This window comes from Trachymyrmex cornetzi, unplaced genomic scaffold (genome assembly GCF_001594075.2).
Source record: "Trachymyrmex cornetzi isolate Tcor2-1 unplaced genomic scaffold, Tcor1.1 scaffold385, whole genome shotgun sequence".
NCBI classification, from domain to species: domain Eukaryota; kingdom Metazoa; phylum Arthropoda; class Insecta; order Hymenoptera; family Formicidae; genus Trachymyrmex; species Trachymyrmex cornetzi.
In genome coordinates this window covers 140,629-156,358 of record NW_017298586.1, presented here as the reverse complement: position 1 = coordinate 156,358, position 15,730 = coordinate 140,629, and the positions used below count along the sequence as shown (strand labels likewise).

At 31.7% G+C, this 15,730-nt stretch overlaps 5 protein-coding genes across 7 annotated transcripts in view; 3 read left to right on the top strand and 2 right to left on the bottom strand.

Annotated features, from left to right (window-relative positions):
* The first annotated feature begins 6,228 nt into the window (after positions 1 to 6,228).
* Positions 6,229 to 6,817, top strand: LOC108763813 (chromosome transmission fidelity protein 8 homolog). The gene is made up of 2 exons (XM_018511698.1): positions 6,229 to 6,325; positions 6,424 to 6,817. Exons 1-2 carry the CDS (start codon positions 6,306 to 6,308, stop codon positions 6,755 to 6,757), a joined length of 354 nt encoding a protein of 117 aa, XP_018367200.1. The 5' UTR covers positions 6,229 to 6,305; the 3' UTR covers positions 6,758 to 6,817.
* Positions 6,806 to 7,744, bottom strand: SmF (small ribonucleoprotein particle protein SmF). The gene is made up of 2 exons (XM_018511697.1): positions 7,636 to 7,744; positions 6,806 to 7,187 (listed from the first exon to the last, which is right to left on the bottom strand). The coding sequence occupies exon 2, from the start codon at positions 7,168 to 7,170 to the stop codon at positions 6,904 to 6,906; it is 267 nt and encodes an 88-aa protein (XP_018367199.1). The 5' UTR covers positions 7,171 to 7,187; positions 7,636 to 7,744; the 3' UTR covers positions 6,806 to 6,903.
* A 237-nt stretch (positions 7,745 to 7,981) lies between these two features.
* Positions 7,982 to 9,210, top strand: LOC108763811 (leukocyte receptor cluster member 1 homolog). The gene is made up of 3 exons (XM_018511696.1): positions 7,982 to 8,102; positions 8,165 to 8,264; positions 8,392 to 9,210. Exons 1-3 carry the CDS (start codon positions 8,080 to 8,082, stop codon positions 9,181 to 9,183), a joined length of 915 nt encoding a protein of 304 aa, XP_018367198.1. The 5' UTR covers positions 7,982 to 8,079; the 3' UTR covers positions 9,184 to 9,210.
* A 1,133-nt stretch (positions 9,211 to 10,343) lies between these two features.
* Positions 10,344 to 13,180, top strand: LOC108763816 (zinc finger protein 616). Its single transcript, XM_018511700.1, has 7 exons — positions 10,344 to 11,033; positions 11,156 to 11,260; positions 11,335 to 11,540; positions 11,620 to 11,795; positions 11,870 to 12,322; positions 12,381 to 12,587; positions 12,675 to 13,180. The coding sequence occupies exons 1-7, from the start codon at positions 10,467 to 10,469 to the stop codon at positions 13,094 to 13,096; spliced, it is 2,136 nt and encodes a 711-aa protein (XP_018367202.1). The 5' UTR covers positions 10,344 to 10,466; the 3' UTR covers positions 13,097 to 13,180.
* Positions 13,181 to 13,759: 579 nt separating this feature from the next.
* Tgs1 (Trimethylguanosine synthase 1) overlaps positions 13,760 to 15,730 on the bottom strand; it is a 7,663-nt gene continuing 5,692 nt past the window's right edge. For 2 of the 3 annotated variants that reach the window (XM_018511725.1, XM_018511727.1), the window contains exons 6-9: positions 14,707 to 14,989; positions 14,460 to 14,591; positions 14,094 to 14,392; positions 13,760 to 13,988 (exon numbers count right to left, since the gene is read on the bottom strand). In XM_018511725.1, the coding sequence (XP_018367227.1) occupies positions 13,881 to 13,988; positions 14,094 to 14,392; positions 14,460 to 14,591; positions 14,707 to 14,989 (822 nt within the window). In that variant the 3' untranslated portion in view covers positions 13,760 to 13,880. The remainder of the gene's footprint in view (positions 13,989 to 14,093; positions 14,393 to 14,459; positions 14,592 to 14,706; positions 14,990 to 15,730) is intronic. The other variant, XM_018511726.1, reaches the window with a different exon arrangement.

The following is a 15,730-nucleotide window of genomic DNA, read 5'->3' as shown; positions in this document are numbered from 1 at the left end:
AAATTTTCATGAAACTTGTTACTCGGAGGTTTTCGAGGTCGCTGATTACGAAAATGATGTCAGATTTTCAAAATTCAAAATGGCGGATCCAATATGGCGGACGAAAAAACTAAAAATCAATGGAATTTTCATGAAACTTGTTACTCGGAGGTTTTAGAGGTCGCTGATTACGAAAATGATGTCAGATTTTCAAAATTCAAAATGGCGGATCCAATATGGCGGACGAAACATTAAAAATCAATCGAATTTACTTGAAATTGGTTCTCAGGAGTTATCGAGGTCGCTGATTACGAAAATGATGTCAGAGTTTGAAAATTCAAAATAGCAAATCCAGTATGGCAGACGAAAAAATTAAAAAACAATCCAATTTGTTTGAAACGTATTAAGGAGGGTTGATACCTTAAAATCAGTTCATCGACAAATATTTTTTATAATGCATTTGTGCATTTAAATATCATTTTTAACGATATTGCTGAAAGGAGAAAGACCCCTTTTTCCCAAAAAAAAATGTAAAACCAGAAACATTCGTTTAATTAATTCCTGTTATTTTCTACTGAAATTTTCTTCATAAATAATATTAAACAATTTTTAATAATTACCGGAGTTTTATGAACGAGGGATTACATTCTTAAGAAAATAATTATTCACAACTTGTCTGAAAAAAACTTCGAATTTTAATGTCAAATGTTAAAAATAGGGATTTGTTTAAAAAACATTACTGTTTTTTTTTCATGATATGTTTAATAATTAAAAGTTACAAACTAAATTTAGGAAAGTTTATTCAGAGAAGTTGTAGAGAATCAAATTCTTATGAAATTAAGCAAACATTCATTGAAATTCGTTAATTATTAAAAATGTTTAAATATTTTTTATGAAGAAAATTTCAGTAGTAAATAACAAGTATTAATAGAATGAATTTTGCCGAGTTCAAATTTTTTTTCAGGAAAAAGATACCTTTTCCCCTTCATCCCCTTTATCGTTAAAAGTGATATTTTATATCATAAACGCAATATAAAAAATATTTTTCGATGAACTGATATTACGATATCGACCCTCCTTAAACGAGATTCTTCCAACATTTCTTCGCTTATCGCTATGTGTTTTGAGTCACGAATTTAATTATTTTACTGGATACAATTCGATTGATTTTTAATGTTTCGTCCGCCATATTGGATCCGCCATTTTAAATTTTGAAAATCTGATATCATTTTCGTAATGAGCGACCTCTAAAACCCCCGAGTAACAAGTTTCATGAAAATTCCATTGATTTTTAGTTTTTTCGTCCGCCATATTGGATCCGCCATTTTGAATTTTGAAAATCTGACATCATTTTCGTAATCAGCGACCTCTAAAACCCCCGAGTAACAAGTTTCATGAAAATTTAATAAGTACTTTCTGAGATATTGATTTCATCCCCCTTAATTGAAAAAGGGTGTTTTCTACCCTTAAAATGCAAAACGGGCCGATATAAAAAAATACGTGTCAAATATTTTTCGATGTTTTAATACCGTGCCAAGTTTCAGAAAAATCGGTGAATGACACTTGGGTAGGGTTACTTGTGAGATGTCTGAATTTGTTGTTCTCGAAATATGCAAGTTACGAATTTGTTGCTTACAGAATTCCAGGGTGGGGGAGATTAATAGATGAAAATCTCTCGTATGCAGAAAGTTACAAAAGATTATCCTGTACAATATATAGAGTAAAACTTTAAACGAGCAATAAATTTTTTACTAATGCTTTACTCTTGTTCCGCCAGCACGCTGAGGTTTTTCATTGTTATTTACACTTATTTTGTAGGTAATGGATTCAAAACTAGTATATTTCGACAGCAACAAATCAGCAATAAATCCCTACGTTATTTTGAAGTAGATTGGCTTTGTTATATGTATATTGTTCCGCTAACTTAATCTTCCTTTAGCGGAACATCATTTAAAAAAAAAACTGGCAGAGCAAAAAATGTTTTTCTTTGGCAACTTTTTAGCAACATATGAGCAACAAATAAAAATGTTAATTAAAATTGATTCTACTCACTTTGTTCCACTAACTTATAAGACGTGATGAGGAGGTGCATTAGAGACAGCTAGCTACGATTGACGCGATCCCAGAATTTTGATTCGAGCTCTACAAATAATATACACATATAATATATTTATTTTTCTTTGCGTTTGCACTCAACAAACTTTATCATAAATTGTTTAATATATTAAATATATATTTGAAATCTACATTAAGCATCTCACTGATTTATTTGATTATGTATTTGCGATTATTAGGAACTCGGACGGAAAAAATTCTGGATAACGGATCCTAGGCTAAATCCAACTTTTGATTCCAGTTTTTTTACGGTAACGGTTATCCGGTTCGTTTGGATTTCGATCCTTTAGATTTCGGTTTTTGGTAATTATATACCATAACGGCAACGTTATCACTAAAAGAACTGAAACCGACACCGAAATTGAAAGTTAGGTATCTTCGGACCATAATCGTAACCAACCGAAATTTTAATGTATCCATAATGTAATTTCGGTCCGAGTCCCTGTTGATTATGCATATATTTTTATTCTGTACATAAATGTATTCACGTGCACCAGTGCGCATTAGTATATTCAATCGAATTCACAAATAATAGTTTAGAAATTAATTGACAAGTAATTGTTATGTCATTACGATGTAACATACCTCGCGAAAAATTGTGAAAAGATCCTACGAAACGTTAAAGTGTTAAGGCGAATTAAAAGTAAATTATGTTTATATAATTATGTATATACAATAATTAAATTGTGTACATAAAGCAAATGTGTATTATAAGAATTGTACAACATTAAAAAATTGCGAACGTAACTACCAATCGTAAAAAACTATAAGTTGTTATGTAAGATAAAACCACGTATTTTAATTGCATTTTTTAATATTGCAATTGTATGATTTATACATTAAAACTTCTCATACGTATATTTTATATATTAAGCGAACGCAAAATTTTCATCTTGTAAATATTAAAAACATTCGTTCCAATAATTGAAAACAATCATTTTTTAAATTGTGAATATAATCATTATAAATAATAGTTTTCAATTATCGGGACGAATTGACGTGTAAAGTTATTAATGAATTACTAAGTCATTTTGCATAATCTTTTAAAATAATGCTGTTGATTGTTCGCGAAGTGATATTATGATATACATCGATGTAGCCGTTATTGTGTACATAAGTTTTCACAAAATCAACGAAATTTTGCATGCCATAACTACCACACTATCATAAACATAATACCAATAATCTCATCCTTATCACCAATATCATTATTCTTCCTCTCATTAGTCATTTAAATTCTACACTGATATAGAGAAAACTCCATCCAAATGGAACATGTTAGTGATCTGGAGATATATATTATAGAAGATTATATAATTCATTCGTTCATTCTCGTTACCTCATGATATTAATGCATTTTACAAAAAATATTTAAACATTCTTTCAAAACTTTATCTTCAAAAATTTCTAATTCTTGAATAATCAAACTCTATATTATAGAGATTCATCGATATATATGACCAGAAAGAAATAAAAAGCACGTACATTACTATTTAGCTAACTACTGTTATTACTAGCTTTTAAAAGAGGTAGCATAAATAATGCTATTGTTACTATTATGCTTTTCTAGGTGATTTTCACGAAAGTATCGTAATAAAAGAATTGATATATAGATCTCTCACATTTATGGGAACTTCTTCTCGCTTTCATAAAATCTATCCGTCCGCTAAAGTAGTTCGTTGAATCCATAACCAGCCTTTTCTCATACCTTAACAATTTAAAAAGAAAAAAATTAGGGCTCAATATATTCATGATCTATGATTTGTATTTTGAATTAACGCATCGAAATCTCTATGATAATCTGTTTCATAAAGATTTCAACTAAATTTGTAACTCTTTAATCTTTCATCGGAACAAATTAAAATATGTTTATTAAGATTAAATTGTCCTAAAAAAAATAGCATTCTTATAAATTTTTTATTAAAAAAAATCTTTACGTAATGATATATTATTTAAGAATTATGCATTTTTTTAATACCATCAATAGGAAAAATATATTAATATTCTATTTCTCTTAAATTTAGATAATATATGATCCGGAATTAGAAAATTTACAAATAAGGTATATATGCTACTAATGTTAGAGGCCAACGCTTTTTACGAACAGGAAACGAACCATAAAAAGCACAATTACACGTAGAACCTTTCCATCTTCTCCTTAATAAGTTTCTTACTTCTCATCTAAGAATAGACGTTTCGTATGAAGAGTTAAAGGTTTCTAGAGTGTAGCGCGAATAAAAGAGGCATAATAAAATCTAGAATAACATGAACGAAAGTATCACTTTCCTATTTCTAATCGTCACCGCGCAGTTATCTTCCTCAAATATTTTGTACTATTCCTAGGAGATTATTATATGTATATATAATAGATTTTTGTACATATAAATATATTCATATGTACTTATTGTACATGCACATATACATTTTTCGCAAACGGATGTAAGCACGCAAAATTTTGCGAGCGATATTGCCTTAGCGCATCTTTCCCAAACTTATCGCCTAATTCTCGATTAATCACATAGAATAGATAATCAAAGCTCTGGCTATGTATAAGATTACTGTACATCTGTATACACGTACAAAGCTCGCTCCTGGACCCTGAATGTAAATGTTAAGAAGTAAGGAGAGAGGACTTGTTTGTGAAATATTCACGATAATGAACAAACTCTGATATCGACTTTATCTCGTCAGATCGCGTAAAGGAACACCGAATCTCATTTCGTACAAATCGCCTCCTGCGACAAGTCTCATTTCTCATGTCATAAATCGTTTCGATCCATATTCACATAGTCGTAGATCGATCCACGATTGATTCTCATTTCAGGCGAGCTAGGTTTGAACTAAAGATTGAACCAATCAGATTTATTAAATCGTGGTTTGAAAAGCGTTTTTCAAATGAAAGACTGATTCAAACCTAGCTCAAATCAGATCTCAAGTTGAATCACGACTATGAATATGATCCTTCGAGATTTATATTTTTTGTATCGATGTTGTATCATTTCCACGTTTGAAATCGCGCGAAATTGGCAAATTTAATTTAAGATATGTGCACAAAATGCAAACAATAAGTGTATCTGTAAAATGCTATATATATGTGATCGCAGGCACAAATTTTATTATTAACTATACGAATCTCGGGAAGGATTACATGATAGTGTCACGTCGACAGTAATTCTCGATTAACAAGCGCACCTACGAACATTTATTTGTACTTTTACGTGTACAAGCTATTTACAGACGATGTATGAATGTTTATTCAAACGGAGATGTGCTGTGATTTACGTCCAATGTACTTAATTACTTCAGTGTGAAGAGAAGAGAATGAAAATAAAATAGAAATACAAATATGCGTGATATCAAATTGAAGTACAATCTATTTATATGATTAAATTTTCCTATTTATATTATGTTTATCCTTGTATCCGTCAAGTATTTTCACAAATTTTTTACAAGTGCAATTTAATATTCTGTAAAGTCTCTTTCTTTTAATTATAATTAATTTGCGATTATAATACCAATTTTACAAATTCGATAAAATTATTCAAAATTATTTATTAGAAATTTTATTTTAGATTTTGGCATTTATAATTTAGTTTTGTATGGATAATAATATACATATATTTATTATATCATTACATTGAAAAAATCAAATCAACAAAATCATTATTTATAATTGTCATAATTATAATTATACAATCATATTTTTTCATAGATTTGTAACAAATACAAAAATATACAGAAAAATAATACAACTGGAAAAGAATATGTATATTTAAGAAAAATTGCAACGTTTTCGTTCACATTGGATTTTCAAATGCATAAAAATGTCGAAGGCAATCTCACAGTCTCTCCGCGCCCTAGAACTTACTGATTTCCAATGCAACTTCTCACTAGCTCCTAGGGAATACTTATGTTCCACTCCATGAAGAGTCTGTATTCTGTTCCTGTACTAGAATTCTTTCTCGCTTTCGACAAATATCAAACATATATCCTATCTCACTTTAAGTTCTAAAAGTGTACACTAAGATCATGGTCCGATTCATGCTGTCACGCTCATGAGCATCGTTTGTCTTCGTTTAACATTTGACAAACAAGGATGAAATGATTTTTAAGCGTGCGAGCGTGAATCGGACCTAGTTCAGCCACAGAAAACAGACCTTAAATTTACGAACGTAATTTTTGGCGCCATTTTAGTGCTTAACCTAACAAAGATGATCGTGCCGATCAAAAGGTAAACTATTCCTTTTACATCAGTAATATTTTATTTATTATAAAAATTGAATAAACTTTTTTTGAATATCAAATAAATTTTATTGGTTTTTTTTTTAGAGACGGAAACATAGAAACTTGGGCTATTATAGATCTCCAAGGCGATTTAAAATTCGAAATGATCGATAATCCAGGCGATCAATTAATCGGCGATCTTCACTTCACGAAAACTGGAGTACCTATATTAATTATCGGAATTCATGTGTTATATGGAAAAGAGGTAACACTTGATAAGCCACTGCTTGTATTGGAGAAACATCATGATATGAGAAATGAGACAATGGATGAAACTTCAACAAAAACAGAGTACCTTGTGAAAGCTATTGTGAGAAAGAAACTCTTGTTTAAGTCAAGACCAAAGCCTATTGTAACCAATGTACCAAAATCATGTTAAAACAGGTTCGTAATACTACTTGCGCTTACACACATGTATACAACTTCATAAGAAATAAAATGATTTTATTTTATTAGTTGAATTAAATTAGTTCTTAATAATACAAGGGGTTATAATAAAAATTAAAGTTTTAGATTTTCATCACTTCAGTCCTTCATCTCGCCTTCTTCATCTGATTCTTCTACCCCTCTTATGTACATAACATTATTACACCTGATTAGCACTTCTCCGAGGTTTCCAGTACAATTGCCCTCTATGTGTTCTTCAGTATTTGCAAGCTGCAAATTCATGTATCCGTCAACTGAGACGAGGTAACCTTTATATTCGTGGCCCCATTTTAACTTCACCATGACCGGTTTTCCTGTCAAACCGTTTAGGAATGGCTTGGGATTTATTGGCATTGTCGCAGCCATGATGTAAAATCTGTAATCTATTTAAAAAATGTTAAATACATATATGTTATTTTGTTATTCATAAAAATAAAGTATTTGTAACACAATCCTTCAGAAATATATTAAAATATCAATTTTTATACATGAATAATATCGTTTTTTTTTTTAGTGGTTTCTACTTGATTGATGAGCAATGAGTGCCTTCAACCTTACTTTGAGGTTATAACACCTTTTATACTTTCTCCGTTTCGTATTTTAAACTACACAATTTTCTCAATTTTCTGTACACAATGGTAAATAATTTTAACTTTCTTTGACTGTTCATGTTTAATTAAACATGAATAGTATCTTCTATTATGCCGGTTAGATCAAAGTAAACACATACATCATATGCAGGAATCAAATAGTAGCACTTTTCGTGGCAAATTTCAATGAAAACACAAATTATGTCACGAACAAGAAATATAAAAACGCATATACACTTACTCTTTAACAGAAATGTAAATAAAAAAATTCTTCGCGCACAGTGTGCTCGATTCCGATTACAGCAAATGTGTCTGATGTGTTCGGCGCAAATCGCAATACGAGCTGCCAACTGCAAGAGATAAAATCTGATCTACATGTCCAGAAATTGTATCCAATCAGAAAATCGCAGGGAGATCTTGTCGCAGATCTTGGGCTGCGTTCGGAAACATCACCCGAGTGCTCCCGCGTATCGTATTATCTTTGTTGTTCACTCAGTGTTAAACAAGGATAAGATGATACACGGAGAAACCCGGATGATGTTTTCGAACGCAGCCTTGGTTTAATGCATTTGTGAAAGTCTGTTTACATTCGTTAAATCCTCTATTGGATCATCCGAAGAGCAATTGGAGCATTAAGCAATTAGCCTGACAATCTGATTTTGTTATATTGAGAGATTCGCTGACAATGAATATTTTACCGAAGAAAAGGTAAGACAGATGCATTCAATTTGTATATATCTTGAAACTGATTGTTTTGTGTTCATTTTCAGGTGGCATGTACGAACGAAGGAGAATATCGCTCGTGTACGGAGAGACGAAGCGAAAGCTGCAGAAGAAGAGAGGATTAAGAAAGAACGAATTCAGAAAGCAGTACGTGATAAATTGTTTTCGAAAGTTTTGATTACGTAGATCTCGTATTTTACTATCAAAAATTATTTTTTGATGTTTTTAGGGGGTATAGACTTAATTTTTACAAAGTTCTTTTATCTTTCATTAGGAAACAGAAGCAAGAGTAGATTTGTTAAGACACCGAGCAAGATCCACGTACGATGGTCGGTCAACAACTGAAGGTTCTACTAGCAAGAAGTTAGAACATGTCAACTTTTTTGCTGAGCTTGAAGATGGAAAAATTGATTACAGTAGACCTAATGCAGAACATGAGAAGGAAAAGAAGGAAGAGAAAGAGAAATATGAAAAACAGATTGGATATTTGACGTATCTGGGACAAGATACCAACGAAGCAACGGGGAAAAAAAATTGGTACGAAGAATTACCAAAGAGATTAACGGATACAGAGAAAGACGTAGAGATAGAAATAAAGAAGAAAATCTTAAACGATCCAATGATTGATATAAAGAAGTATCTCAAGATTATGGATTCTAAATCTGAAGATCATTCAAAAGTAAAAACAGAGAGCATTAAAAGAAAGCATTGTGATTCTGATAGTTCTCATTCGAATGATGAAAGGGACAGTATACACAAAAGATATAAAGATAAAAAACATAAGAAGAAAAAACATAAACATTCAGAAAAGAAAGAGGATAGAAGTCAGAGTAGTACAAATATAGAAAAATTAAGAGCAGAGAGATTACTCAGAGAACAAAGTGAAAAGCTAAGAACTGAAGCACTGTTGGCCAAAGTGAGGGGTGAACCAATGCCTGTTGTAGCACCAGAAACTCCTAAACCTGCTATAAAACAAAAATATAACTCGCAATTCTTTCCTGAAATTGCTAGACAAAATGCAGAGAGAACTCCCAAACATCCTAGACAAAATACAGCAAGTCCTTAAAATATATCAGTTTTATATTTTTTTTATTCTGAGAAATTATAATTATAATTGTGTAGTATCTCTGTAATTATACATATAATATACGCATATAGAAAATTGTTATTAAATTGTATAAACTACTCCAAATGTACAATATATACAAATATCATAATGTTATCAAATAGACTTAAGCTGTTAATTAATATATGTATGTTTAATTTTACCATAATTCTACCTCGAAATTCGGCACATTCCACAATCGAGGATATGGAGTGCGTTCCAAAATGTTATCATACGTGTTCCAAATTTACTGTCAGTACTGAAAATCTATAGTTCACGTCACATAAACTATAGTTTTTTTTTACGTACCCATGGCAGATCTGTGATTGCAAATTGTCAAATATTAAAGAAGCACCCTGAATACGCTTATGTGTTCACATTAGGCTTTCTTTTTAGCTAAACTTGCAAGGTTCACTTTTCCTTTTTATTTCTCTAACGTGAAGAGAAAAGAAAGAAAGATGAACCATGCAAGAACAAGAACTTTAACTGAAAAGAACAGACCTATGGCCCCCTGCTTATCCCTATCATATGTAAAGTGATGCAAGACAACTTCCGCTCCAGGCAGAACGAGAGAGACTCTCGCCACTAAATCCGCGTTTTTGCGTGTTACCTCACCGGTGATTTTCTTGTCACTTCCCGCAGTTCCCGCGCGCTAGCATAATCACCGTAGCCGGAAATCTCGAACCAGACGCCGTGTACGAGGTGTTAAGTGAGACACGATTTTGAATTCGAACAGAATTCAAATTTCTTCGCGAATGCATCTCCTCGTTCTCCTCGCTTTAACTTCATCGCGAGTGGTGCCCGATTTGTCTCCGCGGAGACGGAGGCGTGTCTCGAATAATGTCTAAAGTTCGTAGAGATAACCTCATCGTTCCGTACTGATGTTGCATGCACATATATGTACATACATTTGGATGTTTACGCGTATTTCGCGATGGATATAATTAGCGAATATTGAAACCAATCCGTGTAATTTATCGCACTCATCGTCTCGATAAGGACTGTTTAAACAAATTGGATCATAATATTAATCTGTTTATATAACAGAGTTTATATAAGATGTAACATAAAATTGGAATTTTTTTTTTAAACAAGAAAAAAGGATATTATGACAGATTTTAGCTAAAGTGATTCATGGATGGAAATTGTGTTGCGAGTAACATTCTAGTTAAGTTAATTGTGTAAACATCTTGGAACGTTTGTGTTGACACTCAATCAGATTATTCTATGATTCTTCATCAGCAATGAGTGAAGAAATGAATGACATATCCTACTTAAGCTATGACATAAATGGTACAAGATATATTTATAAACTTGCACCATCACCGACAGACATTATGAAGAATTCGGCAGTGAGTGAAGAACAAACTACAGTTGATATTGCTAAGGGAAGTGAATTGGACAATGGAGAAGAACCGATTTCATTAGTGTGTTTGAATGGACAGGTATATGCAATTAAAAATGGAGTGATTGAAGAGGTGGGTACCAACCTACAATCTGTAGAACAAACGAGTTACAACGAAAAGGCATTCTTGATGTCAAAGAATATGGAAAATAACGAAAATGATTATATCAAGAATGAGAATATAGTAATCGAAAATCCATACAGACAATCTGAGGAGCAATACGAAGTCGCTACAGAGGAAGCAGTGAAAGATCTCGTTGGGCAAGATAACAATGTTAACGTCGATGATTTCTTAGAAATTGTGACTGCTTTTAAATGCAAGATGTGTACTTACCTGTCTCAGGACAAGACGCAATTATTAGATCACATTCAGAAACTACATTTAAATTCTACTATAGATATTACAGTAAGTAGATCTCTAGACGCCAACTGTAGTTCACACAATTTTAATCAAAAGTAACTGTATTTTGCTTAGCAGAAGCTTATAATGCAATATAAAAATTGGCTTACTTTTATTATTATATATAGCCAAAGGAAGAATCTAAAATGGATGAAGTAAAAATAGTTTATATGTGTGCGGAGTGTTCCAACTGCTTCCATTCTTTTGAGGACTGTAAAGAACACATGATTAATGTAATCATCTTAAATTTTAATTTTTGAAAGGTAGGCTACTTTTATCTGGACGATATGATAGAAATTTCTTCTAGGATCATCAATTAACAGACATTGCGAGTGATGAGGCTGGAAAAGAAAATTTGACAGACCTAACGAATCCTGGCTTGGTAACTGAACATGAGGCTCAACATATCGAAAACATTGAAGCGGAAAAAGATCCAGTAAAAATTTCGAAGACCTTAAATTTAGAATATATGCGTAATAGGAAAATGATAGAGTCAGCAGAAAGAAATGTCAAGTATGTAATTTTCCAAAAAATATGTATTATGTAGAAGAAATCTTTTATTTGTTATGTTTAAACATGCAATTTTTGCAAGGTGTTCTTATCAGGGCTGTCAATACAAATTCGCCTCGGAAGAAATTATGCAGCAACATATTCTTTACCATACAGAATCTGAAACTGCAACAACATTTAAATGCACCATATGTCGAGATATGAAGTTTACGAAGTGGCGCCAATGTAACTTGCATTTATGGAAGAAGCACCAAATTGGTTTGTAAATATAAGATAAATAATATAAGAAAAAGTTAAAAAATTCACATTTTTATGTACTCTCTTTTATGTAGACATAGGCTTGTTTACCTGCAAAATTTGTAAAGTCTACAAAAGTGCTACCATGGTAAAACTCTTGACGCACATGAGGGTACACAGTGACACTCGTGATTACAAATGTCCCGATTGCGAGAAATGTTTCAAACAAGCTAGCCAGTTACGTAATCATCGCATAATGCATTTAGATCGCAAAACATTAGAAGTAACTCGATGGTATACTTCTAAGACATGTGACATGTGCGGTAAAACGTATGCGAATTCAAAATGTTTAAAGAATCACATTCAAGCTGTTCATTCCAAGTTACGTCCATATGTATGTAACGTTTGCGGTCATGCTAGTGCCAGAAAGGCAATGTTACAAATGCATTTGCGTCAACATACAGGAGATAAACCTTTCAGTTGCGAGATTTGCGATTACAAAACTGGAGATCACAATACCTTACGACGGCATATTATGCAACACACAGGTGAGTTATATTATATCCAAAATTAATTATTATAGAGTAACTAAATTTCTTACCACAGGATTTCGACCGTATAAATGTCCACATTGCTCATATAGCGCGATACAGAGCAGCAGTTATAAAAATCATTTAAAATCGAGGCATCCTTTGCTGTCTGGCTTATTTACATGCGATCTGTGTCCTTTTAAAACGGTGAAAAATGAAAGTTACATCCAGCACTTAGGTGACCATGAAAAAGGTTTAATAAAATCTAATGTGCAGAAAAAAGGTAACATTAAAATTTGTTGAACTGCTTGCAATTCTTATTTAGTAGATATCTTTATTTAAACTTCTTTATTGCTTTTTTTACATGCAGATAGCGAGAATGTCGAAGTCTTTCCCGGTAACATTGCGGCAGCGCAATTAGTTTATAGCTGTTTAGGTGCCTTTTCGAAAGATGGAGATACATTAGAAGCTAATTTGATGTCTTCCTCAACATCTGCTGATGGCACTTCCCAAACCATCACGATACAAATACCATCGAAACATCTTCAAGGTTCATTATCAACAAGAGAAAGTTTAAACAAAAATGATTCTATTGAGCAAGAGGATGACGAGACAATGCATTGCTTCTTAAAAATTCCTAGAGAAGAAGAAGAAAATATAGACACTGGTGGTATAACGATACCTGCAGAACCTGAAGAAAGAAGTATTAGAACAATCGATATTGAAGAGACAAACATGGCAACTAGTGATATTGAAGAAACAAATGTGACAAATATCGATATTGATTCGTGAAATTTACAATATATAAAATAGTAATTAATGCCGAATGAAATGTCCTCCAATTAAGCAAGTGACACAATATTACACATTATAACAAACAAATAAAAAAAAAACTAATCAGTGTTACTAATTTTTTTCTGATGTGTGGAAACGTATATTATAGAATTAATTCTGATTTAAATTCGAAAATGTTTTTAATAACTATAATTTTTTAAAAATTAAATTAAAAATAAATTGTGTTACAGAATTTCGAAAATTTTTTACTATTTTTTACGATTTCCATTTTTAATTATTCTTATTAATCAAATTACAACTTGCTTATTTTTTATTTGATAATGTATGGTATATTAAAATTATTTCAGATCCATTATTTTCCTATTTCAAAAACTTTATTTTGCCATATTCGGTTTTTTTTGTTTCATTTCACATGAACATTGTAAATACATTTTTCCATTACAAATAAAAATTATGTAATTTTCACACTGTTTCATTAAAAAATTTCGTGAAATCTTAAGTAATAAAAAATTTTAAATATATCATACTTTCTTAGAGATATATTTATTAAAATTAAAATTGTATATATGGAAGAACGTACATAAAAAATGTAAGTTAATAAAATTTGGAAGTTGTAAAATATAAATTACATTATCCTTCCAAGTATATAGTACATTTCCAGTTCTCACAAAGTCGAGTTAAAATACTTTAACTGAAAAGAAATCACGATTTTGGTTCTGATAAGCGAATCGAAGTAATTGAAAAAATGTGAACTAAAATATTTCTTATTTCATCACTTAAATTACGTCCTGGCCAATTCACCATAGTAAGCTGTACAAGCAGTAAACTTCCCATTGAACATGTTTTGTTGAATTTCCACTTTGTCATATCTTTCAGTTAACATTATAATCTGTAATTATATACATCTGTTTTTAGACACACAAATATTAAGTTAATATGGTAAAATTTCAATTAAATTATTTAATTATTACATTATTGCAAACATATTGTTTACCTCCAGAGGATCTGAATTTCTAGGAAGATAATAGGCCACATGTTGAGTGATTCTTCTTGCTGCTTCAAATATACTTTTTCCGCCAATGGGAGGCATAATACTTTCGAGATCAAATACTTTTCTCTTTATATAATCAGGACCGCCCCATGGCGGACTCAAAAACACGACATCTGCAACCAACTGTGGTGCTAATTGCAGGAAATCTCCAGTAATAAATTCTATCCTATCGTCTACGCCATAAATTCCTGCATTATGCCGAGCGATCTTAATTTTATTAGGATCGATGTCTATGGCAATTACTGTAAAATATAATCAGTAAATATATTTTTGTCTAACATAGATAAAGTTTTATATAGATAAATATACCTCTTTCACATGTAAATGCAAATTGAATGGCATTGCTGCCTGCGCCACAAAATGCATCAATAATTGTATCGCATCTACATCTTTCTGCTATATCCTTTGCTATTTCCTCTGGTGTTACAGAAAACCAACTCTCTAAAAAAATAGATTATCATTTTATATATTATATATATATATATATAAAATATATATTATATATATAAATAAATCTATCATTTTAAAAAACATACAAAGAGATACATATACATACCTCGATCTAACTTAATTCCATCTTCATATCTGCTGAAGAGACCAAATCGTTTGAAGTAATATTTCCTTAACCTATAATCATTGGCTATCTCTCTCGGAATAATTTTATTTAACCTTTTGAACTGCTTCCTTCTTTTTTTCCTTTGCATCATCTTTATGCTATCTTCATCATCCGAACTCGACGTAAGAGCAGATTGTATCTTTGTGTAGGAACCTTTATCATTAGATTGCACATCGATTTCCGCTGGTATTGATGCTGGATCACAAGATACATACTTGTTTGTCTAGAATTTAAAAAAACAGTATAAATAATTTTACGATCGAAAGATATCACGAGACGAGAGTGATGTCATGGCCTACGTTTATTTCTCTTTTCCTTTTTCGTTTCTTTACTGGTTCACATTCACATGCCGTCAATGAATGTACACGTTTCATGTTGAAACTTGACACACAACAATTTACGATAAACGTGTTTGTCGTTGCACTCAATTGCACTAAAACTTTTTCATCTCACTCTCTCGCCAAACAGCGCACAAAATTCAAGCAGTTCAGCTAAAGATAGGCCTCTCTTGTTATAGCTGCACTATGTTGCACTTTCTGCACTTAAAGGTTACGTTCTGTGTAAAACGCGTGATATATCACTATTCTTGTTCATCGAACGTTAGGTTAAATAAGGATAAAGGATACAGTGGCTGCGTTCAGTGGATTCAACAATTGAATGAGCACTCGCTGCTATTGATGTATTCTTCCAGATCTACAATGCTGATTGAATGATCTAAAAGAATACAACAGCAAGCGCTCATTCAACTATTGAGTCCGCTAAAAGCAGAGCCATTATACGCTTTATGATATCTAAAGAAAATGAAATAAGTTTTGAAGAGGAAAAAAGTAAATTTGAAAAAATGCGAAAATATTTTGGTAATTATTCAGAATACCTCCCTCACCTCCGATTTCGATAAAATTAGGCTCATTCGACGCGTTTTTGCATGAAACGGAAGAATCTGGCAGAAAAAAGTGTCGCTCTG

Excerpts from the sequence above, each read along its gene's own strand:
- LOC108763813 (XM_018511698.1), top strand. The coding sequence starts at position 6,306 with ATGATCGTGCCGATCAAAAG. Across the intron at positions 6,326-6,423 it reads ATGATCGTGCCGATCAAAAG|AGACGGAAACATAGAAACTT; the intron begins GTAAACTATTCC and ends TTTTTTTTTTAG.
- SmF (XM_018511697.1), bottom strand. The coding sequence starts at position 7,170 with ATGGCTGCGACAATGCCAATAAATCCCAAGCCATTCCTAAACGGTTTG.
- LOC108763811 (XM_018511696.1), top strand. The coding sequence starts at position 8,080 with ATGAATATTTTACCGAAGAAAAG. Across the intron at positions 8,103-8,164 it reads AATATTTTACCGAAGAAAAG|GTGGCATGTACGAACGAAGG; the intron begins GTAAGACAGATG and ends GTTCATTTTCAG. Across the intron at positions 8,265-8,391 it reads AAGAACGAATTCAGAAAGCA|GAAACAGAAGCAAGAGTAGA; the intron begins GTACGTGATAAA and ends ATCTTTCATTAG.
- LOC108763816 (XM_018511700.1), top strand. The coding sequence starts at position 10,467 with ATGAGTGAAGAAATGAATGACATATCCTACTTAAGCTATGACATAAAT. Across the intron at positions 11,034-11,155 it reads ATTCTACTATAGATATTACA|CCAAAGGAAGAATCTAAAAT; the intron begins GTAAGTAGATCT and ends TATTATATATAG. Across the intron at positions 12,588-12,674 it reads ATCTAATGTGCAGAAAAAAG|ATAGCGAGAATGTCGAAGTC; the intron begins GTAACATTAAAA and ends TTTTACATGCAG.